At 43.6% G+C, this 25,586-nt stretch overlaps 1 protein-coding gene across 3 annotated transcripts in view; it reads right to left on the bottom strand.

Annotated features, from left to right (window-relative positions):
- The window catches only part of PSME4 (proteasome activator subunit 4), a 238,832-nt gene that overhangs the window by 195,929 nt on the left and 17,317 nt on the right, over positions 1 to 25,586 (bottom strand). For 2 of the 3 annotated variants that reach the window (XM_030557730.1, XM_030557732.1), the window contains exons 2-4: positions 6,172 to 6,312; positions 5,478 to 5,594; positions 3,296 to 3,355 (exon numbers count right to left, since the gene is read on the bottom strand). In XM_030557730.1, the coding sequence (XP_030413590.1) occupies positions 3,296 to 3,355; positions 5,478 to 5,594; positions 6,172 to 6,312 (318 nt within the window). The remainder of the gene's footprint in view (positions 1 to 3,295; positions 3,356 to 5,477; positions 5,595 to 6,171; positions 6,313 to 25,586) is intronic. The other variant, XM_030557731.1, reaches the window with a different exon arrangement.

Here is a 25,586-nt window from a genome sequence, read left to right as displayed (position 1 = left end):
CATGTTGAATGGGGTCCCACAAGGATCTGTTCTGGGTCCAGTTCTGTTCAATATTTTCATAAAATGATTTGGATAATGGGATACAGAGTATACTTATTCAGTTTTAAGACAATACCAAGCTGGGAGGGGTTGCAAGTGCTTTGGGAGGACAGGGTTATAATTCAAAATGATCTTCACAAACTGGAGAAATGGTCTGACATAAACAGGATGAAATTTAATAAAGACAAATGCAAAGTACTACACTTAGAAAGGATTACACAAATATAAAATGGGAAGTGACTATGTAGGAAGGAGTACTGCAGAAAAGGATCTGGGGGCTATAGTGAATCACAAAGTAAATGAGTCAAAAACATAATATGACTCCAAAAAAAGCCAATGTCCATTCTGGGATGTATTAGCAGGGCGTTGTAAACAAGACTCAAGAAGTAGTTCTTCCACTCTGAGCACTGATGAGGCTTCAATGGGAGTACTGCATCCAGTTCTCAGCATCACACTTCAGGAAAGATGTGGACAACTGGAGAAAGTCCAGAGAAGAGCAAGAAAAATGACTTAAGGTCTAGAAAACTTGAACTACAAGGAGAGATTGAAAAACCTGGGTTTGTTTAGTCTGGAGAAGAGAAGATTGAGGGGGAAAACAGGTCTTTAAGTACACCTCTACCTTGATATAACAAAACCCAATATAACACGAATTCAGATATAACGCGGTAAAGCAGTGCTCTGGGAGGGATGGGGGGGAAGCAGGGCTGCGCACTCCAGTGGATCAAAGCAAGTTCGATATAACACAGTTTCACCTATAACATGGTAAGATATTTTGGCTCCCAAGGACAGCGTTATATTGAGGTAGAGGTGTATGTAAAAGGTTATAAAAAGGAGGGTGATAAATTCTTCTCCTTATTCACTGAGGACCAGACAAGAAGTAATGGGCTTAAATTGCAGCAAAGTGGATTTAGGTAAGATATTAGCAAAAACTTCCTAACTGTAAGGGTAGTTAAGTACTCGAACAAATTACCTAGGGAGGTTGTGAAATCTCCATCATTGGCTAACCCAAGGATGGCCAAACTACAACTCACGGGCTGCATGTAGCTTTTTTACAGTTAAAGTGCAGCTCACGGAGCCCCTGAGGCTCTCCCCATTCTTCACCTGCCAGACTGGGCCGGGGAGAGGCTTAGCGCCTCTGCCCTGCAGCATGGTGATGGGGCTAGGGGCTTCTGCCAGAGATGACTCATGCCTGCTGAGAGTGGAAGACATGTGCCCTCCTCCCAACAGCTTGAGTCATACCCCCCCAGGCACACACACCCTCTTACCTTCAATGGTCCCACCCTGCAGCTCCCAGGTGTTAGCTCCCCATGCAAAGGTGGCAGCAAAGAGCTGGGAGCTGCAGGGATAGGCCGCTGCTTTAGCTCCATGGGGAGAGGCAGAAGCAAAAGCAGCAGCTCTCCTTGCAGGTCTCAGCTTTTGCTGCTGCCTCTCCCCATGGCCACAGCTCCCATCTCGCTGGCTCCAGCAGCTGCCATGAAGGGAGGAGGCTGGTGGCACCACAAAAAAATAATAATCTGGGTGAACGTGTGACCCCCACGTGTCCCCTTCAGCTTCTGCCCAGTGGGGAGGGCGGCCTTGGGGCTTCAGGCCTGCGGGCCGTGCTTGCCAGGGCTCGGGGCTTCAGGCCTGCGGGCCATGCCTGCCAGGGCTCGGGGTTTCAGGCCTATGGTGCCTCCCAAGGCCCAGCAGGCACGCCCTGGCTCTCAAACTTCTGAAGATTGTCAGATGTGGCTCGGACGGTCAGTGAGTTTGGCCACCCCTGGTCTAACCCAGTGGTTTTCAAACTTTTTTTCTGGCAACCCCGTTGAAGAAAATTGATGATGTCCATGACCCAACGGAGCTTGGGATGAGGGGGCTGGGGTGTGGGAGAGGCTCAGAGATAGGGAAGAGGGTTGGGGTGCAGGGATGAGAGCTGCAGGGTGGGGCCGGGAATGAGGGGGTTTGGGGTTCAGGAAGGGGCTCCGGGTTTGGGGGGGCTCAGGGCTGGGGCAGGGGATTGGGGTGTGGGGTTGGAGCATTAGTTTACCTCAGGTGGCTTCCAGTCAGTTTCTGGGGAGGAGTGCAGTGTCAGAACGGGCAGGGACTAGCCTGCATTAGCCAGGCAGCACCACCAATGGGATTTAGTAATCTGTTCTTAAAAACCTCCAAACACCTGTCAGGGATGGTCTAGAATAGTGGTTCTCAGCCTGGGATCTAGGGCCCCTTGAGGGCCCATGAACAGGTTTTAGGAGGGCCACCATACAAGGCGGGCATTAGACTCTGTAGTGTGAAGGGCATAAAGCCAAAGACCCACCACAAAGGACTACAGCCTAGGACACTGAGCCACACCACGCATGGCTGAAGCTGAAGCCTAAGCAACTTAGCTTTGCTGTGCCCCCTGTAATGTGGGGCCCGAGCAATGCCCTGCTTCCTACCCCTAACATCTGCCCTGGCTTTTATACGCAGAATAACAGTTGCTGTGACACAGGTAGGCCATGGAATTTTTATTGCATGTTGGAGGGGCCTCAGAAAGAAAAAAGAGAGTTGAGAACCCCTGGTCTAGATAATATTTAGTCTTGCCTCAGTGCAGGAGACTAAACTAGATGACCTATCAAGGTCCCTTCCAGACCTACACTTCTATGATTCCTCAAAGTAATACCATACTGAAATTTCTTTCTGAAGGTTACTTGTATTTTATACTTACATAAGTACAAATGATTTCTACATTTTTGTAACCTGTTTTAAAAAATAATTTTCACTGACAAAAATCCACAGAAGCCAAAATTTTCAGGCTGCTAGGCACATTTGTTTCATACTGCCTTTTCTACTTTATTTTTCTCCTTAATGTGGTTTCTGGTACCACTATCCTTGCTCTCAACCACTTTCCACAAACTTCAATGTTTTGTAGTAAAGTTAAATTCATTTAAGAGACATGCATTTCTAAAGCTATGTAAATACACATTTTGTCCATATTCCATGTAATAATTATTCAAACATTAAAATCACCTAATGTTGTACCCTTTGATGTTTGTTGGTTAAAATAATTAGCAGATAGCCATTTTTCTCAGCCACGTCACACACAGTATATTTTTCCACAATTAGAAAGGTTTAAATACAGTGCGACATTCTCATAAATAGTGGTGTAATGTTAACATTGGTTTTCCAGTACAATTATTTATGCAGAAAGTTACACCTGTGTGACAAGTGTTACAGTCTAACAGAACATGCAGAAGATAAACACATCGGCCAGAGCTGAACAAAAAAACATTATCCTTACCACCTATGTAAAACATTAAGCACAAATGTTTTAGGTGAAGACAAGCCTGGTCGATATGAACTGAATGCAAAAAAGAAAGATGTAAAACATGACATGGAAAACAGCAGCTCTATCAACAAATATAGTGTAAGAGTAACTCTAAAGGCAGAAAATATTTAAATGATCCTGGCAATATTTAAATAATTATCCCTTCATATACCAGCAAAAGGAATTCACTCAAATTTGAAAATTTCAACAATGTTGCAAAAACACCATATGAGAACACATCGCACTGCATAGTAAACGGGATGCCATAAACTTCAAATCTAGTCAATTAAAAGCAAAAGTCGATATATCATCTCCATTTGGAATCCTCCTTCCAATTTTTGTGCTTTTACAGCCCCCCACCCCTCCAAATTCTCTCTCCTCGGTTATTGTATGGGTTTTTCACACAGCAAAGGAAAAACTTGACTCAAAGGGGCAAATTGCATATAGTCAGTTTCACTAGGTGTTGGTAATTCCATAACTAATTATATTTTTTCCTCTGACTTTTTAAATATAGTAATTGTTTAGGTATTACTTGAAAAAACAGCAGATAAACAATTTTCAAAGAGAAGAGCAAATTTTTAAATTTGGCCATTTCCCTTTAATAATCTGAAAAAAATATTCTATTGGAAGATCTCAGAGGGAAGTCTTCCCTAATATAATTACATCAATAATTTGGTTGTTTTCTCTTCATGACACACAGATCATAGGCAGGGTTCTTTTCTAAATTTATGGAAAAGTGTGTGTCATTTACAACTATCACTGATCAAAAAACTTTTTTCCTGTGAAAAATTTCAAATGAGAATTTTTAACTCAAAATGGAAAAATTTCAGTTGAAACTGCAGTTTTTATTTCAATTTGGTTTTCAAATTTTTTTTTGTCAAAAAACTGAATTTGTTTTTGTTCTTTCCTCCCCCTCATTTATTTTATCCCCCCCCATTTTTTTTTTTTTTTTTTTTTTTTGGCCACTGAGTGCAAAATAAATTATTATAATCTAGGGCTTTTCCTTTACTTTTTCCTCTCCATTTCCTTTTTGCACTCTAACTTTTCAAAAGTTGAGGTTAGTGTTTCCCATCAAAAAATGGGATTTCCACAACATTAGCAGCACCTTCCTGAAAAATTTAAACTAACTGTACTCTACTTGTATGTATAGGCAATGATGGAAATTGGACAGAGAAAAATCAAGAAAATGTAACATAGGGGCCTTTGAACCTTTATCTGACAAAGAATGGAAAATTCAATAGGCAGCCAAAGATGGAGCTGTAAAGTTTGTGCACACTGCATGGCTGCAAAATAGGCAACAAGTTTATGATAGGACAGAGAGGTTAAAATGAACTGTATAGGCTGTGGATTGATAAATACCAACTGTGCTGTATGTTTAGTGTAAATACACAGACCTCTGTATGGGTGAGGTCCAAATTTCAGGATTTGAGTATACATGAATTGAGAATGGTTTGCAAGTTTTGAGTGCGGATACCAAGAAAATATTACATATTAATGTCCTTATAACTAGACTTTGCACAGTGCATATTTGCTTTATGAAAAAGCAATGTGCAATTTAGACATTCAAGTTTCTTTCCCACTTAAAAATAACAATTTGTTTTCTAAAACTTTTAACTTTGTAGAACAAGTGCATTTGCCCATAGTATCATATTAGCATTTTTGATGTATAAATTAATATATAATCTTCCCCAACAAAAAACATTTTATTTCTCTGTGTGTGACACAGGCATTTTACATGTAAGAGAGATACTTTTTCCTAACTGTTGTTGTGAGATGGAATTAAACAAAGGACATTTCATTAAAAAAAAAAAATTGTATCACTGAAGTTTTAGACTGTGGTTTATTTTCCCAATGGAAGTGGCTGAAGACACATCACTTGACATACTTAAAACTGAACTTGATAAAGTACATGAAAAGTAAAGAAATAGCATAAATAAATCATTCACTGTCAGAGGGATATGCAAGATGATATAATGTCTTTTTTTTACCCTTTATTTCCATGAATGTATAAAAAGTCTAGATATATATTTGTTCATTTCTGATATATCGAGATCTAAATATTAAAAAATAATCTTCAACCACATTGTCAGTGTTCTAAAGATCCCTTTAACCAAAGCAATTACTTCAATAAACTACAATAAAACAAAAAACTTACTTAGGAAACCAATTTAATCCAAGGTGTTCTGTTTTGGAATACAATATCCTCTCCAACATTTCATAAAGTGGCCTCCATGGTAACTCCAAATCATCTCTTGAAAGAAGTTCTTTTTTCCTAATTTAAGAAATGAAGTGCACTTTGGGATTAAACATTCTCCTTACCAGCACTCATCATACATTAGAATACCTAAAAACTGAACAGCGGAAAATTATTTGAACATATATGTCTTTTTTCCACAATTACTACTAATGACATGTCAAATACTATTCACTTACAAGTATTCTTTCTGGAATTCAAGACATCCATAATGTCTCTACAAAAAATTGCCAAGTGTAGTTATGTTACTCATCAATAAATACTTTCAATGACATGTGACACATGCATCCCTTAATAGTTCCTCTTAAACTTTAGTTCTGAGACCATATTTTTGGAGCTCTCCATCTTCTTATAGGATTTCTACAGCAAGAAAAACAAAACTAATATGATATTTAGCTATTTGATCAATATTGAAATCAAGCCTCAAAAGGGACCATTTTTCTCAAATTTCCCTCCATTATCAACGATCTGTGCAGGGTAAGAGGAAGAGAAGTAATTTGTATGATGCAGTTAACTATATTGTAGGTCAAGGATCAAATATTCTATTTATGGATGTAAATATTTAAGTAGAAGAATGTCAGCAAAATGTACTTACTTTAACAGGTTTATCAACAGACGTGCAAATCCTTGCATCATGCTGATCTCCAGCTTTGGAATTGTTACTAACTCGTACAACAACTTGACAAAAAGCACATGATCTTCTTTGCTAAATTTTCTCCCATATAGTCGGATATACCTAGAAGCAAAACATGAGTCAGTGTTGTGCGCTGAGCATATTCATCCTACCAAAGAACTGAGCCAGTCCCCATCTAGGAACCTTACTGTGCAAACATGGAGGACCAAAGTAAAAACTACCCAAGAGCTTTAGCAGTAAGCACAAAGTCTGGTCAACATGCTAGACAAAGAAAGAAAATCCTGATGCAGGCAACTAGCTGTGAAAAGAAAGGAACTGCCAAATAAGGGCATACATGCAGCCCCAATGGGCACTGCTTTTTCAGATAGTTCCTGAAGCTCAGGAGCAGCAAGGGTCATATCCCACAAGAGGAAATATGCACTCACCACCTCTAAGAACACGACATCATTCCAACAAGTTCCACCATTCCTATTTTTTATATATATATTCCTGTAACAAAACCATCTATAAAAGCAAGAGTCCGTATGAGAATATTCATGGCCATCTGGAATGGATACATCCCAGAAGGTCATGGATACTGGCTCACTGAAGGGACAGCAATCTAGGTAAAATGTCATACTGCCACAGAAGAGTAAAATGTCCCTAACCTCTCACTCAGAAAAGTTGATGACAAGTGCAATTTCTTGTATTTAATTAGTATAAGGCAATTCACGTTTGTTCTTCCTCCTACTCCTCCAGTGTCTATCTCCCTTATCCCTCACCAACATTGGTATGAGGGGCTGCAAGCATGTATCAGCATGGGCAACTGTGATGACCAAAGAGAGCATGCATTAATCTGCATGCGAGGGATAGTTAAGAGAACAAGTGAAGGTGTGATGGATGGTGGTGGAGTATGAACAGGTGCACTTTCTCTGACACATTCATGCTTACTCGCTTTCTCTACCCACTCACTAAGAAAGAAGCATGTGGGAGAGGAGTCCTCGGGGTCAGCAAGTCGGGGAGGGCGGAAAGGAAGTTCTGGGAGCATTAAGAGACAAATGGGGAGAAAAGCAGGGAAGTACGCTCAGGTAGCTGGTAAGCAGTTGCTAGAAGCAAGGATGGACTGGAGGCTGTTCTGGCAGCAGAACATGAGGTCAGGGAATAATGGGGTGAGGACTGTGGAATGGTGTTGGAGGCTATATGAGGAAGCTGAGCTCTGGCAGTTCTGTTACTTCGTGAGTCAGCAGACAGGACTGACAGTGAGGCAACCACCCCCCAATGACAGGCCTGAGAGACATGCAGCACTTAGACTGGGAGGAAGATCCAATCCAGAAACCATATTTTTCAGTTTATTTACTTTATACATATGCACCTGTGGGAATGCTACATACAACTTATGAATTCTAGTTGATTTTAAAGAAGTGTTTATGAAGTTGTTGCTATGAAAAATGCTGTATCATGGAATCCACCTCTAGTTATGCATATCCACCATAGGCTAACAGGACTTGGCATGTACCCACAAGATAATGGACAGGACATAACTTTACCAACTCTGCTTTGACCAGACAATCAATATACTAAGAAGGTTTGCTGGAGCTGAGCGAAGATACTCCCTCCTACTTGTGTGTAGGGAGGAGGGAAATGAAGATAGGGAAAGTTACCAGCAGTAGTACAAAAAGGAAGAGGTGACAAACCAGGAATTTTTAAAAGTCTAGGAAGTAGGAGGAAGATAGAAACACACACAGGATGTGTGAGGTGCAGGAGAGAGGAAGGAAATGGACCAACAAAATTCAGAGAAATTGAGCTGGGGGAGAAGACTATATTTCAGAATTGAAGCCTTGCACTGCAGCAGAAGATCCCTGGATGTCTCAGATAATTAGGGTCCTACCAAATTCACAGTCCACTTTCGTGAATTTCACGGTCACAGGATTTTAAAACTTGTAAATTTCATGATTTCAGCTATTTAAATCTGAAACCTCACGGAGTTGTAATTGCAGGGGTCCTAACCAAAAAAGGAGCTGTGGGGTGAGGGGGTCGTAAGGTAGAGGTGGCTGTGGTGCTGCTACCATTACTCCTGCACAGCTGTTGGTTGTGGCACTGCTGTCAGAACTGGATGGCGAGAGAGTGGCAGCTGCTGGCTGGGAGCCCAGCTCTGAAAGCAGAGCTGCTCCCAGCCAGAGTGCAGAAGTAAGGATGGCAGGGTATGGTATTGCCACAGTAACTTCTGCGCTACTACCTTCACAGCTGGGCCCTTGGTCAGTGGCAGCCCAGCTCTAAAGGCAGCAGTGCAGAAGTAAGGCCTGGTCTACACTAGGCGTTTAAACCGATTTTAGCAGCATTAAACCAATTTAACACTGTACCCGTCCACACAACGAGGCCCTTTATATCGATATAAAGGGCTCTTTAAATCGGTTTCTGTACTCCTCCCCAACGAGAGGAGTAGCTCTAAAATCGGTATTACCGTATCAGATTAGGGTTAGTGTGGCCGCAAATCAACGGTATCGGCCTCCGGGCGGTATCCCACAGTGCACCACTGTGATCGCTCTGGACAGCAATCTCCGCTTGGATTCAGTGGCCAGGTAAACAGGAAAAGCCCCGCGAAATTTTGATTTTCATTTCCTGTTTGCCCAGCGTGGAGCTCTGATCAGCACGGGTGGCAATGTAGTCCCAAATCCAAAAAGAGCTCCAGCATGGACCATACGGGAGATACTGAATCTGATTGCTGTATGGGGAGACAAATCTGTTCTATCAAAGCTCCGTTACAGAAGACGAAATGCCAAAGCGTTTGAAAAAAAAATCTACAGGCTACACAGTGCTGCGTGACAAGCGTAACAGGAAGCCAGAGACTCAAATGGACGCTCATGGAGGGAGGGAGGGGGTACTGAGGACTTCAGCTATCCCACAGTCCCCAGCAATCTCCGAAAAGTATTTGCATTCTTGGCTGAGCCTCCAATGCCTGTAGGTTCAAACTATTGTCCAGCGTGGTTCAGGGAATAGCTCGTCAATTTACTCCCCCCCCCACGTGAAAGAAAAGGGAAAGAAATCATTTCTTGACTTCTTTCAATGTCACCCTATGTCTACTGAATGCTGCTGGTAGACGCGATGCTGCAGCAGTGAAGAGAAGTATCCGCTCCTCTCCCCTCCCCAGTGGCAGACGGTGGAGTAGGACTGGTAACTGTCCTTCTTATCAACCCATGAGTGCTGCTGGTTGGCTTCAGATGAGGCTGGCCGGGGGCGCCTGGGTGAAAATAGGAATGACTCCCGGTCATTCCCAGTAGATGGTACAGAATGGCTGGTAATCGTCTTCATCATAGCAACCGGAGGCTGAGTTTCAATCAGCCCCCTCCCTTTCACGTGAAAAGAAAAGATTCTGTACTGCCTGAACTATCATAGCACCGGGAGGCTGCCTGCCCCTCATTTTATGTCACTAAAAACTCAGTGTTTCTTATTCCTGCATTCTTTATTACTTCATCACACAAATGGGGGGAACACTGCCACGGTAGCCCAGGAAGGTTGGGGAAGAAGGGAAGCAACAGGTGGGGTTGTTGCAGGGGCACCCCCCGTGAATGGCATGTAGCTCATCATTTCTGCGGGATCTGACACGGAGCAGCTGTACTCTCTGATATACTGCTTCTCTAGTACATATGCCCCATATTCTAGGCAGGACTGACTCTTTTTAGAAACCATAAAGGAGGGATTGACTCGGGGAGTCATTCCCAGTTTTGCTTTTGCACCCCAAGCCGATCTCAACCAGGGGCACCCATGATAGCAGCAGACAGCACAGAAGGACAGATAACCGTCATCTCATTGCCAAATTACACTGGCAGCAGACGGTACAGAATGACTGGTAACTATCTCTGCTATCATGCAAAAGCAAATGAATGCTGGTGTAGCGCTGGAGTATTGCCTCCGTCCGTGGCATCCAGTACACATAAGGTGACTGTAAAAAAAAAAAAAAAGCTGAACGGACTCCATGCTTGCCATGCTATCGTGTCTGCCAGGGCAATCCAGGGAAAAAGGGCGCGAAATGATTGTCTGCTGTTGCTTTCCCGGAGGAAGGAATGACTGACGACATTTACCCAGAACCACCCGCGACAATGATTTTTGCCCCATCAGCCACTGGGCTCTCAACCCAGAATTCTAAGGGGCGGGGGAGACTGCAGGAACTATGGGATAGCTACGGAATAGTTACCCACAGTGCAACACTCCGGAAATCGACGCTAGCCTCGGACCATGGATGCACACCGCCGAATTAATGTGCTTAGCGTGGCCGCGTGCACTCGACTTTATACAATCTGTTTTATAAAACCGGTTTATGTAAAATCGGAATAATCCCGTAGTGTAGACATACCCTAAGGTGGCAGGGTATGATATTGCCACTCTTCTGCACTGCTGCTGGCGGGGCGCTGCCTTCAAAACTTTACAATGTGATTGTAAAGCAAGTTTTGACTTGTTAGTGCATAGTTTAAAAAAAAAAATTTAAACAATGGCTCAAAAAGGCTTTACAAAATTACTATTCTTGGTAAGGATTTTTGCCAAGTATCTTGAGATACAAAGGCTTTGCCTTCACTACAAAAAAGTGTTTTTACCACAGGATAACTAACATGCATAGCTATTCTGATGTAAACCCCCTAGTGGAGACAAGATACTTTAGTTTTTGCCATGAGATACCCAGGCAATGTCAACACTATACTCCACCTGTGGTACCTTAGGGTAAAACTAGTGCCTTCTCTCCAAAGATGTTATGCTGCCAGACCAGACGGAAGGGGGATGAGGGGAAAGCAGTGGATTTATTATTCCTTGACTTTAGCAAATCTTTTGATACGCTGTCCTGCAGTATTCTTGCCAGCAAGTTGAAGTATGGGTCAGATGAACGGACTATACGTGGATAGAAAGCTGGCTAGATTGTCGGGCTCACTGGGTAGTGATTAATGGCTCCATGTCTAGTTGGCAGCCGGTATCAAGCGGAGTGCCCCAAGGGTCAGTCCTGGGGCCAATAATGTTCAATATCTTCATTAACGATCTGGAGGATGGCATGGATTGCACCCTCGGCAAGTTTGCAGATGACTCTAAACTGGGAGGAGTGGTAGATATGCTGGAAGATAGGGATTGGATACAGAGGGACCTAGACAAATTAGAAGATTAGGCCAAAAGAAATCTGATGAGGTTCAACAAGGACAAGTGCAGAGTTCTCCACTTAGGAAGGAAGAATCCCATGCACTACTACAGAATGGCTAGGCAGCAGTTCCGCAGAAAAGGACCTAGGGGTTACAGTGGAAGAGAAGCTGGATAAGAGTCAACAGTGTTCCTCGTTGCCAAGAAGGCAAACAGTATTTTGGGCTGTATAAGTAGGAGCATTGCCAGCAGATCAAAGGACGTGATCATTCCCCTCTATTCGACATTGGTGAGGCCTCACCTGGAGTAGTGTGTCCAATTCTGGGCTCCACACTACAAAAAGGATGTGAAAAAATTGGAAAAAGAGTCCAGCAGAGGGCAACAAAAATGATTAGGAGGCTGGAGCACATGACTTATGAGGAGAGGCTGAGGGAACTGGGATTATTCAGTCTGCAAAAGAGAAGAGTGAGGGGGGATTTGACAGCTGCTTTCAACTACCTGAAAAGGGGGTTCCAAAGAGGATGGATCTAGACTGTTCTCAGTAGTAGCCGATGGCAGAACAAGGAGTAATGGTCTCAAGTTGCAGTGGGGGAGGTTTAGGTTGGATATTAGGAAAAACTTTTTCATTAGGAGGGTGGTAAAGCACTGGAATGGGTTACCTAGGGAGTTGGTGGAATTTCCTTCCTTAGACGTTTTTACGGTCAGACTTGACAAAGCCCTGGCTGGGATGATTTAGTTGGAGATTGGTCCTGCTTTGAGCAAGGGGGTTGGACTAGATGACCTCCTGAGGTCCCTTCCAACCCTGATATTCTATGATCAGTCCAGCACCTGAAATACAGGATGAAGATACACTCCAGCACTTCAGTATCTACATATATTTTTATTTCTGAACTTTTTCGAATTACAGAGGGGTATTGCTTGCACCCCCATTGATACAGTCTCTGGGCTAGCTCCACGGCAAGCACTGCCGACTCTGCTCGCTCCCCAGGGCCTTTGTCTCTGCCAGGGCTATCAATGCTGTGCCTTAGCCACCAGTAGGGAACACACAGCTCTCTGAACATCTTGTCTGCTCGCCAGGGGCAGAGCTGCCTGAGCTGGGCAGTAGGCTCTGCTGAAGCACTAACCATGAGATGCAGGGGTTCAATGGGAACAAGCAAGGCAAAAACAGCCTGCCAGAAACTTGCTACCCTGGATTCTGGAGGGATTGCTGGGTTCAAGGAGAACAGGAGCTCCTGGGAGACAAGAAGGGGCTTCCCTGGGCTCGGGAAAGCAGAAGCTACTGGGCTCAGGGAGGGATGAGGGTATTGCTGGGTTGAGGCCACCTCACAGCCAGACCAGTCCCTGCCTTTTGTAGCTCGGTAGGCTCCCAGAACCAGGCGCTTCCTCTTCCAGGAAGGCCCCATTGGGAAAGTAGGGGCGGCAGTTCCTACAGAGGCACCGCTGACCCAGCTGTGCCCCCATGGCTGATAGTGGAGCAGGTACTGCAGACTGAAGTGCTGCCAGGAGGCTCTCACAGGGACTTCATCAGCTGCCACCTCACCTCACCACAACCAAGCCTGAGTGGTCCAGAGCCCTGTCACAAACCTGGACACCCTGCTGGGGAGCTCCAACATCCCTGACAGATTAAGTACCCCAACCCATCCCCCTGACCGCTCCTTGTAGACCTACCATGGGGACCCATTCCCCTATCCATCTCTTGCTGGCCCACCCTGTCCTCCTAACGCAACACACAAATCCATCCCTCCTCCCACACCATGTCCCAGCTCCCCTCCCTCTACAATCCCACACACTTGCATCAGAAGCCATCTCCCACTCTCTGCAGGGCCAGTGTTGGCCCTTGTTGCAAGGGAGGGAAGTGAGAGGGTTCGTAAACCCGATAGATGCTGTGTCTCTGGCAGGTGGTACACTGCCTGGGGCCTGGCCTAGTGCTTTGAATGGGTTCAATGTGGCGAGGATCTGGCTGCCACATGATTTTGTGCCCACTCATCACCTACACCCCACAAATAAGCCCCAGATAAGGCCACCCAGCCACACATAGCTGCTTGTAGAACTGCAAAGCAGAAGCCACAAACACACTTGAAACCAGTGTGGGCATGTGGGACTGGCTGGGCTCCTGGGGAGTTTTTCAGATGGTGCCAGGGCCCCTGTTAAAAGACAGGGAACAAAGGGTAGGAATTAATGGTAAATTCTCAGAATGGAGAGGGGTAACTAGTGGTGTTTCCCAAGGGTCCGTCCTAGGACCAATCCTATTCAATTTATTCATAAATGATCTGCAGAAAGGGGTAAACAGTGAGGTGGCAAAGTTTGCAGATGATACTAAACTACTCAAGATAGTTAAGACCAAAGCAGATTGTGAAGAACTTCAAAAAGATCTCACAAAACTAAGTGATCGGGCAACAAAATGGCATATGAAATTTCACGTGGATAAATGTAAAGTAATGCACATTGGAAAAAATAACCCCAACTATACATACAATATGATGGGGGCAACGAGTCAGGGAAAAGATCTTAGAGTCATCGTGGACAGTTATCTGAAGATATCCACAGTGTGCAGAGGTAGTCAAAAAAGCAAACAGCAAAATTACTCCTAAGTCATTAAAAAGGGGATAGAGAATAAGACTGAGACTATATTATTGCCCTTATATAAATCCATGGTACTCCCACATCTTGAATATTGTGTACAGATGTGGTCTCTTCACCTCAAAAAAGATATTCAAGCACTAGAAAAGGTTCAGAAAAGGGCAACTAAAATGATTAGGGGTTGGACAGGGTCCCATATGAGGAAAGATTAAAGAGGCTAGCTCTCTTCAGCTTGGAAAAGAAGAGATTAAGGGGAGATATGATAGAGGTATATAAAATCATGAGTGATGTGGAGAAAGTGGATAAGGAAAAGTTATTTACGTATTCCCATAATATAAGAACTAGGGGTCACCAAATGAAATTAATAGGCAGCAGATTTAAAACAAATAAAAGGAAATTCTTCTTCACACAGCGCACAGTCAACTTGTGGAACTCCTTACCTGAGGAGGTTGTGAAGGCTAGGACTATAACAGTGCTTAAAAGAGAATTGGATAAATTCATGGTGGTTAAGTCCATAAATGGCTATTAGCCAGGATGGATAAAGAATGGTGTGCCTAGCCTCTGTTTGTCAGAGGATGGAGATGGACAGCAGGAGAGAGATCACTTGATCACTCCCTGTTAGGTTCACTCCCTCTGGGGCACCTGGCATTGGCCACTGTCGGTAGACAGATACTGGGCTAGATGGACCTTTGGTCTGACCCGGTACGGCCGTTTTTATGTTCTTATGTTCTGTCTGGGCAGCCATACCATGGTACTAGGGCTGAGGGTGAGGTTACACAGCCGAAGGGCAGGCAGGGAGTAAGGCGAGCATGGAATGCTTACACAGCCAGGGAGGTGGGAATCGCAGGAGCAAGACAGAGCACATGGGGAGAGGTCAGCATCACGGGGGGTTGGGTGAGTCTGGGGGAGCTGCATACTCAGAGTGGCTTTGTGGTCCCATAGTGTTATTTGAATACTGTGACCAAAATTAAAGGCTGGTGCAGGGACAGGGGCTGGGGCCAGGATAAGCCCTGCCAGCCTGCCATGTCACCCACTGTCCTGGCATGAGAGTTGGCCCCAGCAGGATGATGGGAGCCAGCACCCAAGCCAGGCCTACTCTACGTCAGGCACCTGGTCTGGTGTTCACATGCAGAACAGACTTGCTGCCTTTCAGGGGAGATCTCCCTCAGGCCTTGTCCATGCTGGCCATGGCATGATGCTGCCATTGTCCCATGGCACTAGAGACAGCTGGGCAGCCAGGCAAGCCATTACTGCCAATTGCCCTCTTGTGCCGGTGAGGGCGACCCTGCTGCCATGTATAACTGGAGGGAGGGAAGAACTAGCAAGTGTCCCCATACAGTGAATCTCTGCCCCTCCCACACCCCTCTCTGTGGTCATTTCTGCTGGGCTCCAGCACTATAATATTTAGCACTGCATCACTGCCTGTCTCCCCTATGTTTTTACAGTAAGACAGCTAATGCATGTTAGTTATCTCATTGTAAAAAAACAACAAGCAAAAAACCCACATACCTAACAAAAAACTTTGCAGGTACTGCTAATGTCATTAAGAGGAAAAAAATACATTTTTAAATCTGTAAACTATATATGTAACAGAATCTCATCAAGTCACCTCTGACACTGCTAGAAGGAATGCTTCTAGATTTAATGTTTAAGTAATCCTATGGGTATCACTCTAACAAGAGCATGAAATTTATAGTTAAGGGGAAATGTGCAGTGAAATCCCAGACCCAATGAGGTTAATAGCAAAAATCCCATTGATTTCAATGGGGCAGGACTTCACCTCCACAACTTTCTATTTAATTTTCCCTATTTAAGTAGATATTGCAGCATTTTCTGGATGCATCTTGGAGGTGAATGCCTGGCTGCAAAGAGCTTCGGCTTCCTTGACAACAGGATGCTGTTCCAGGAAGAAGAACGTTAAGCAGAAATGGGGTCTGCCTATCGAGGAAGGGGGAAGAGCGTATCTGGATATAGACTGGTTAACGTAGCAAGGACGGCTTTAAACTAGGTTCGAAGGGGCAGGTGACCAAAGCACACAGGTAAGTCAAAAACAGACACACCTGGGAGAACAGTCAGAATTTGCAGGAAGCATGGGCTGTAATAGCAGGAATAAAGGAGACACAAGTGGGGAGAGCAGGAAACAAATCAGTACCTTCAATACTAAGGCAAGAAGTATGGAGAATAAGCAAGAACTCCTCGAAATGCTAGTAAATAAAACAGAACTATGACAGTTGGCATCACAGAATAATACACGACTGGAATATTGGTATAGAAGGATACAGCTTGCTCTGGAAGGATAGGAAAAAGGAGGTGGTGTTACCTTATATATTAAAAATGTATACACTTGGACTGAGGTTGAGATGGAAATAGCAGACAGACTTGTTGAAAGTCTCTGGGTAAGGATAAAAGGGGTAAAAACAAGGGTGATGTCATGGGAGGGGTCTACTACAGACCACCTAACCATGAAGAAGATTGGATAAGGCTCTTTTTAAGCAAATAATGAAATCATCCAAAGCACAGGACTTGATGGCGATGGGGGACTTCAACTACTCAGACAGCTGTTGGGGAAATAACAAAGCAAGGCACAGATTATCCAACAAGTTCTTGGAATGTATTGGAGACAATTTTTTATTTCAGAAGGTGGAGAAAGCTACTAGGAGAGAGGTTGTTCTAGATTTGATTTTGACAAATAGGGAGGAACAAGTTGAGAATTTGAAAGTGGAAGACAGTTTGGGTGAAAGTGGTCATGAAATGGCAGAGTTCATGTTTCTAAGGCTACACTACCCCCTGGACTGATGCTCTGGGGAGCGATTCAGTGGGGTCAATTTAGCGGGTCTAATGAAGATCCGCCAGATTGACCAAGATCGCTCTCCAGTCGACCTCACTACTCTACCCCAAACGAGAATAGTAAAGTAAGTCGACATGAGAGTGTGTCCCATCAACCCAGCGTAGTGTGGACCCTGCGGTAAGTTGACTCCAGCTACCTTATTCACATAGTGTGAGTTGCATAGCTTAGGTCGACTTACCGTGGTAGTGTAGATATAGCCTTAGGAATGATAGGAGGGAGAAGAGCAAAATAAAGACAATGGATTTCAAGAGGCAGACTTCAGCAAACTCAGAGAGTTAGTAGTAAGATCTCACGGGAAGCAAGTCTAAGGGGAAAACCAATTGAAGACAGTTGTCAGTTTTTCAAAGAGATATTATTAAGGGCACAAGAGCAAACTATCCCACTGTGTGGGAAAGACAGGATGTATGGCAAGAGACCACTCTGGCTTAACCAGGAGCTCTTCAATTATCTAAAAATCAACAAAAAGAGTGCTACAAAAAGTGGAAATTAGGTCAAATTACAAAGGATGAATATAAACAACTAACACAAGTATGTAGGGACAAAACTGAAAGGCCAAGGCACAAAGAGAGATCAAACTAGTTAGAGATGTAAAGGGTAACAAGAAAACATTCTACAAATACATTAGAACCAAGAGGAAGACTAAGAACAGGATAGGCCCATTACTCAAGGGGGCGGGGGAGAAATAACAGAAGTGCTTAAGGACTTCGTTTCGGTTTTCACCAAGATGACTGGTGTTGATTGGACATCTAACAAAAAGAATGTCAGTGAAAATGAGATAGGATCAGAGGCAAAAATAGGAAAAGAAAAAGTTAAAAATTACTTAGACAAGTTAGATGTCTTCAAGTCACCAGGGCCTGATGAAATGCATCCTAGAATACTCAAAGTGCTGACTGGGAAGATATCTGAGCCATTAGTGATTATCTTTGAAAAGTCATGGAAGACGGGAGAGATTCCAGAAGACTGGAAAAGGACAAATATAGTGCAAATCTATAAAAAGGGAAATAAAGACAATCTGGGGAATTACAGACCTGTCAGCTTAACTTCTGTACCCAGAAAGATAATGGAGCAAATAATTAAGCAATCAATTTGCAAACATCTAGAATATAATGAGGTGATAAGTAACAGTCAGTATGGATTTGTCAAAAACAAATCTTGTCGAACCAACCTGATAGCTTTCTTTCAAAGGGTAACAAGCCTTGTGGATGGGGGGAAGGGGTAGGCGTGGTATATCTTAACTTTAGTAAAGCTTTTGACACCATCTCACATGACTTTCTCTTAAGCAAACTAGGGAAATGCAACTTAGATTGAGCTATTATAAGGGTGGTTGCAAAACTAATTGGAGAACCATTCCCAGAGAGTAGTTATCAGTGGTTCACAGTCAAGCTGGAAGGGCATAATAAGTGGCGTCCTGCAGAGATCAGTTCTGGGTCCGGTTCCGTTCAATATCTTCATCAATGATTTAAATAATGGCACAGAGAGCACACAAAAAGTTTGCAGAGAATAACAAGCTGGGAGGGGTTGCAAGTGCTTTGGAGGATAGGGTTATAATTCAAAATGATCTGGACAAACTGGAGAAATGGTCTGAAGTAAATAGGATGAAATTCAGTAAGGACAAATGCAAAGTACTCTATTTATGAACGAACAATCAGTTGCACACACACAAAATGGGAAATGACTGCCTAGGAAGGAGTACTGTGACATGGCGGTCATAGTGGACCATAAGCCAAATATGAGTAAACAGTGTAACACTGTTGCAAAAAAAGCAAACATCATTCTGGGGTGTATTAGCAGGAGTGTTACAAGCAAGACACAGGAAGTAATTCTTCTGCTCTACTCTGCACTGATTAGGCCTCAACTGGAGTATTGTGTCCAGTTCTGGGTGCCACATTTCAGGAAAGATATGGATAAACTGGATAGAGTCCAGAGGAGAGCAACAAAAATGATTCAAGGTCTAAAAGATTGAGGAAGATTTAAAAAACTGGGTTTGTTTAGTCTGGAAAAGAGAAGACTGAGATGGGGCATGATAGCAAGTACATGAAAGGTTGTTACAAGAAGGAGGGAGAAGAATTGTTCTTTTTAACCTGTGAAGATAGGACAAGAAGCAATAGGCTTAAATTGCAGCAAGGGAGGTTTAGGTTGGACATTAGGAAAAGCTTCCTAATGTCAGGGTGGTTAACAATTGGAATAAATTGCCTAGGGAGGTTGTGGAATTTCCAATCACTGGAGATTTTTAAGAGATTAGACAAAAACCTGTCGGGAATGGTCTAGATAATACTTAATCCTGCCATGAGCGCAGGGGACTGAACTAGATGACTTCTTGAGGTCCCTTCCAGTCCTATGATCTCTGCTACATCCAGTGGCAATTTGGCAAACGAAAGAGTCACATAATAGTGGGGAGGGACAGAGGAAGAGTAGTAGTACAGTGTGACACCTTCTTGAAGTTAACTCAAGTAAAAAAAAATCCTAAACAATACATTTTACAGAATCTTCCCCTTCCCAGCCATATACAAGAGGACAAGACACCTCTGTTCACCATATTCATGATTCAGGAAGTGGACCAAGAATGTAGCATGCTCCCTCTCTTGCAGGCCAACATCCAATTCTATGCTAGCTTTCCCAAAGAAACTTGCAAAAGAAAGTTCCACAGAACATATCAGCTACATTTGAAGTCTTTAAGTTGAATAATTTACAGACACAGTTAAGCTGTTTGTCATATTCCCCTGGGAAAGTTTCTGAGTCCATAAGCTTATTCATTACCAAGGCAAAAATGAAATAGTTCTTCATAAGAATCTTGTTAAGTAAGTTACCTCCACCAAGTATGCTTTCACAATATTTGAGGAGCCAGTATGCATGCATATGGCAAGGTAGGAAAAAGGAAGGAGAGGGGAATAAACTCCAGACACAGAGGAATCTCTCCACATGCCATCAATTCTAACATGTATTACTCAGTTTCAAATCACTCAGGTTTTTGGCATGGCAAGTTATACGAACATCGCCACATTGTATTACAGAGAGAGATCTCTCATGTCTGCTAATCAGAAGTTGCTAAGATCCACCCAGTTTATGCATTCACACTGTGCTTGAGATTTGGATCCCCTGAGTCCATATGTCATTAATGTCCTTTCTTGATCCAGTGGTAGGCTGTTACCTAGTGCAATGTTCTCTGCTGTCTCTCTCCTTGCTCATAGAGTTAGGAACAATTTTTCCCTCATCACTCTTTGATAAGAAGTCTTAGAATTCATAGTAACTTGAGGAAATCTCTTTGTTCCACTCCCTCATATTTTGGACACAAGAGTATAAAGTGCCCTCTGGCTCAATCCTTCTGTCGCAATAGTTGCATAATTACTCCTCTCTAGACTTGGTCTGTGTCTTGCACCTTCCAATTTCCATCTCTAGATTACAATTATTGAGACTGCATTTGGCAAGAATCTGCCACAGGTTTTTCACATATCACTGTAGTGAAATAGTCTGCTAATGATAGTTCTATGCAGGAATCTGTAGCAGTCTAGTTTATTGCTAATTTTTATTTGTTATTCTCAGCGATATATTGCTGTTTTTTATGCTGGTCTAGCATCTTGAGCATTTTTTTGCTTGCAAGAAGGGGGGTTATTTGCTCCACTGGTCACAAGTTTAAGCTGTTAGCCCTGCAAGAGATAACTGTACAGGACCAGATCATGTTTTCACATGGATTTCAGTTTTGATCCACTAGTGCTCTGCAGTAAAGGAAGTGTTGCCACTTTAGCTAAGATTGCATCAGAAGCTGCACGTGAACAATGCTGTGTCTATTGCAGCATCACCATACATCTGTCATTGCACAGAACTTCACTCGATCTCCTTGCTGCACACAAGCTTTTATAAAGCTGCCTTTGGCTAACCTAGAAGTGACCTTTAAAATGTTTTTAAAGAAAAGATTACTTGGTAACACAGAAGTCTCCCTCCATCTTCCTCACAATAATTTGGTAGCTAGACAGGACTTTTTTCTTTTCCCCTCCCACCACCAGCAAAACACAAACATAGGTACTGTGGAGGCATCATGGTAGGCCATCTACATCTCCAGCAACACGGACTCATCTTGCCTACACACAGATGTTCCATCAGTTAATAGGTTTTAAAAAAAAGTAATTTAAACCATATAAAACTCTGTGTGGCTACAATTCTGATTTAATCCTAGTAAGGGCTTGTCTACACTTGAAACATTACAGCAGCACAGCTGTAGTGCTTCAGTGTAAAAACTAACTACACCAACAGGAAGGGTCCTCCCATTGGCATAGATAATCCACTTCCCTGAGTGGCAGCAGGGGGTCAACAAAAAAATTCTTCCATCAACTTGCACATAGGAACTTAAGTTGTCTTAACTACATCAGGTAGTTGGGTTGATCTAATTTTTTATTGTACATCAGGCTTAGTTTTACTAACAAGCAAAAATGGTACAAATCTGGTTTAAACCAAATTACATATCCACACAGGGGTTTGCACCAGTTTAACTAAAGAGGTTTAAAAACACAGCTTTAATTAAACTGTGCGTGTAGATAGACCAGGCCTCCCTCCAATCCCTCCTTGAAAGAAATGATGCTACAAAGCAAGATTGAGGACAAAATGAGGGCCCGAGTTCAGTGAGCCGCCTCACCCAAAAACTTGGGAGTGCAAAAAGGAGAAATATTGTTCAACAGAAGTTAAGCCTTGTTAATCTCCTTCTATAGTAACAATAGCATCTATAGCAAGCTTTATAAGTAAAGAGCTACCTCAACAAATATCTACCACAGATAATGTCTTAATGCCAATCTACTTCATAAAAATAAACCATTTTTGGAGGAACAACTTGAAGTTTAATCAGTTATAAAGAGTGATTTAAAAGTAATTTCAAGGTACACCTGCCAATTTGTGGTATTAGACATATTTTCCTTTTTTTTTTTTTTTTAAATTCACTCCTGTTGAGAAGATCCACACATAGAGCGGAAGATGCCTATTTAGTGAAAGAGTGAGACTTAATTTGAAAGTACTTATGTATAGTCAAAGTAAAGAAACTGAAAAAAATATGTATTCTTCTCTAATCTTTCAGTTATAGTAATTTTAGGTTTCACTCAAAAGTAGATTTCTTAGTTGCCAGCATCCCTTTAAATGTGGCTGTGACCTCCATATTACACATATTTTCCTCTAGTAACAAACTACTGCAGTTTTAACTTTCTAAACTGATATCTTTACCTGCACTACTGCTCTATTTCTCTCTTTGTCCAAGGAATTAAGTCTGCCTTTGGCAGCAGAAACACACATGATTTATAACATGACTTATGACATTAAGAAAATATTCTTTCCTCTTAAAATAGCCTGGTTTCATTTCAGTGGGAAAATGTCATATCTCATAAATAATCCATTCAACTGTGTGTGCAAGCAAGAATAATAGTTATATTGACTGTATTGTGTCAAAAAAAATTGATACCAAAGATCACAAGTTTAATATAAATATGTTAAATTGTTCAAAAAAGGTTTGAAAAACCTTCTTGCCCACTCACCAATAGCAGAAGGGAAAATCTCCTGAGAGTGCGGGGGCACCCGCCATCAATTTATGCAAAATTTAAGCTTTTATTTAAACAAGTTATTTTCAGCCATAAGAGCTATGAGTGCATTTGGAAAGTTAAAAGATGCAGTGATTGCCTACAACTTGAAAAATCCGCTCACCCAGGTTTGTAGAAGCTAATGTATCATTAAAATAAAAAAAAAAAAACTAAAAAAAGTATGTGGCTTTTATGGTTGCAAAGAAAACCTTCCAAAAGTGAACCAATGCAGTGAATCAAGTCCACGGAGAAACAGCTCCAAAGACAAACACGCAGGTAGACAAGGTGGGAGGAGTTTGAATATCATAACATCAGTTTAGCTGGGGGGTAGCCCGGCATTAATTGGTGTATTTAGGGGGAATGAGCAGCAAGATTTTTTGGGAGCACAGAATTCAGCTAGCAAGAGACAAGGTCTTCAGGCTTACTCTATTCTTTTGCTAGTCAGAAGGAAGGCGAGTGTGTCACAGTTCCCTCCCCACTCTAAACTCTAGGGTACAGATGTGGGGTCCCGCATGAAAGACTCCCTAAGCTTATTTCTACCAGCTTAGGATAAAAACTTCCCCAAGGCACAAATTCTTCCTTGCCCTTGGATGATACGCTGCCACCACCAAGTGAATTAGACAAAGATCGAGGAAAAGGACCACTTGGAGTTCCTGTTTCCCCAAAATATCCCCCCAAACCCCTTCAACCCCTTTCCTGGGAAGGCTTGAGAGTAACTAAGATAAGCACAGACCAGATCCTTGGGTTTTTAGGACACTAAAAACCCCAATCAGATTCTTAAAAAAACAGAACTTTATTACAACGAAAAGTAAAAGAAGCACCTCTGTAAAAATCAGGATGGAAGGTAATTTATAGGGTAATCAGATTTAAAACACAGAGGATTCCCCTCTAGGTGAAACTTTTAAGTTACAAAAACAGGGATAAACTTCCCTCTTAGCACAGGGAATAGTCACAAGATAAAACAAAAAAGAATCTAATACATTTCCTTGCTATTATTTACTATTTCTGTAATATTAGATGCTTAGTTCAGATATAGCTTAGGGCACTGGTCCCCAACCTTTTTTGTCTGGCAGGCGCCAGCTGACGAGCCACGGAGGACCGTGACGGCAGATGAGCATCCATCGAAATTCTGCCGAGAAGCAGCAACATCAATAGGAGTCGCCGCTGAAATGCCGCCAAGTAGCATCATCCAGAAGCATCAAATATCACCAAAAATACTGCCTCTGGATGACGAAGCTTGTCGGTGGCATTTCAGCAGATGCTCGTCCGCCGGCTAGTACACAGGCGCACTTAGATGCCCCGGCGGGCACCATGGCACCCATGGGCACCATGTTGGGGACTCCTGGCTTAGGAAGATGTATTTTCCTTACCCTGGTTCCTTGCTGAGACGGAGAGAACACAAAAGGAACACAAAACAACCCTCCCACACACACAGATTTGAAAGTATCTTCTCCCCTTATCGGTCCTTTTGGTTAGGTGCCAACCAAGTTATTTGAGGTTCCTAACCCTTTACAGGTAAAGGAGGGATTAACCCTTTACAGAGTAAAGAGAGATTTTATGCTAACCGTAGCTGTATGGTTATGACAGAGTGGCTCAAAATACTAGTGGATTTCATCATGGTGAGTAGACTTAGTCCTTGCACTAGCAAGTATTGAGAACATATTTGAAGCCCTTGTGATGTTTTCCTGAGTCTGCATTCAGTTCCAGTTTCTCTGCCGCTGTAACTCATAACTAAGGCTGCGAGTTTGTCACAGAGGTCATGGAGCTGGGGCAGTCTTGGGCCTCTGCGCCCTCTTCCCCACACCCCCAACAGCTGCAGAGTTTGGGTGTGGAGAGGGCAGGAGGTTGGGGCATGTGATGAGGTGAGGCAGGTTCTGGGTGGCGCTTACCTGGGGGTCTCCTTGGAAGCGGCGACATCCCCTTCACTCAGCTGCTAGTCAGAGGCATAGCCAGACAGCTCTGCTGGTTGGCTCCACCCAGAATGCTGGCTTTGCAGCTCCCATTGGCCAGGACCGCTATCACTGGAAGATGTGGGGGTGGTGCCTGCAGGTGGAGGCAGTGCGCAGAGCTGCCTGGCCACATCTCCACCTGGCAGCACGGAGTCCCCCAGATAAATGCCACCCAGAGCCCACCTCACCAAGCCCTGTGCCCCAACCCCCACCCACCCAAACTCTGCTGCTGAAGGGTATGGAAGGCATGGAGCCAGGTAGGGAGCCTGTCACTAGCATCCCCCCAGCACCAGCAGGGGTCCTGGGCCGCACACCACCACCCATGCCCCCTCCCCCTCGAGCAGCCAGGCTGCCCTCCCCAGCACCAGCAGGGCCCCTGCGCAGCTACACACACTCTCCCTCCTCCCCCACACCCCCCATTTTATTCACTGGTATTTTAGTAAGTCATGAACAGGTCACAGGCTGTGACTTTTACTAAAAATACCCATGACTAAACTGTAGCCTTACTCATAACTTTACCAAGCAGCAGCAGTGTGAAATTATTACACTAGTCAGTTTTGCTGCTGTTACATAGAAATCTGTGAAACTGTCATTAATCATGTCAGTTTCATGCAGTTGCTGCTTCTGCAAGGTCACAAGAGCTAGGAAACACTGGAAGGGGCGCTAGAAGAGTGTGAAGCTTCAAATGTATCCTACTATCCAGAGGCTAGTGCAAAAGATGGAGTCCCCAAAGCACAGTCCAAAGACAACAACATGGTAGAAATGCCATTTGGGGGCAGTGAGGCTGGGCTTCTCACTTAGGTATTACCACTGGGCCTGTCTTTCATATTTACTACAGTAACTCCTCACTTAAAGTTGTCCCACTTAACGTTGTTTCATTGCTGATCAATTAGGGAACATACTCATTTAAAGTTGTGCAATGCTTCACCCTTACATTGTTTGGCTGCCTGCTTTCTCCACAGCTGGCAGCCCCCCCTACACAAACTCCTCCCAACAGCGCCTCCAGCCCACCAGCAGACCCCACAGATCAGCAGCTTCCCCCTGCCTCCTGAATGCCGCAAGCCAGCTGATTGCCCTGGGCAGGAGGGAGGGAGGAGGAGCGAGGACTCAGCACACCTCCCCATTCTCTCTCCTGCCTCCTGTCAGTGGCAATCAACGAAGGAAGGAGAGCACCTGGCTCTTGCGGAGACCCATCGTACAGCCCCAGGTGTTTAACGTGGCAAAGATGATCGGTATGAGGAGAGCTGGGGGGGGAGATCCTGGCCGGCAGACACGCCCACAGCTTCCGTCGGGCCGCGCAGCAATCCGTTACCTACCCCGTAGGTGAGTAAGGAGTTGCTGAAGAGGCGGACC

This window comes from Gopherus evgoodei, chromosome 3 (assembly GCF_007399415.2).
Source record: "Gopherus evgoodei ecotype Sinaloan lineage chromosome 3, rGopEvg1_v1.p, whole genome shotgun sequence".
NCBI classification, from domain to species: Eukaryota; Metazoa; Chordata; order Testudines; family Testudinidae; genus Gopherus; species Gopherus evgoodei.
This window is presented reverse-complemented; position numbering and strand designations above follow the sequence as displayed.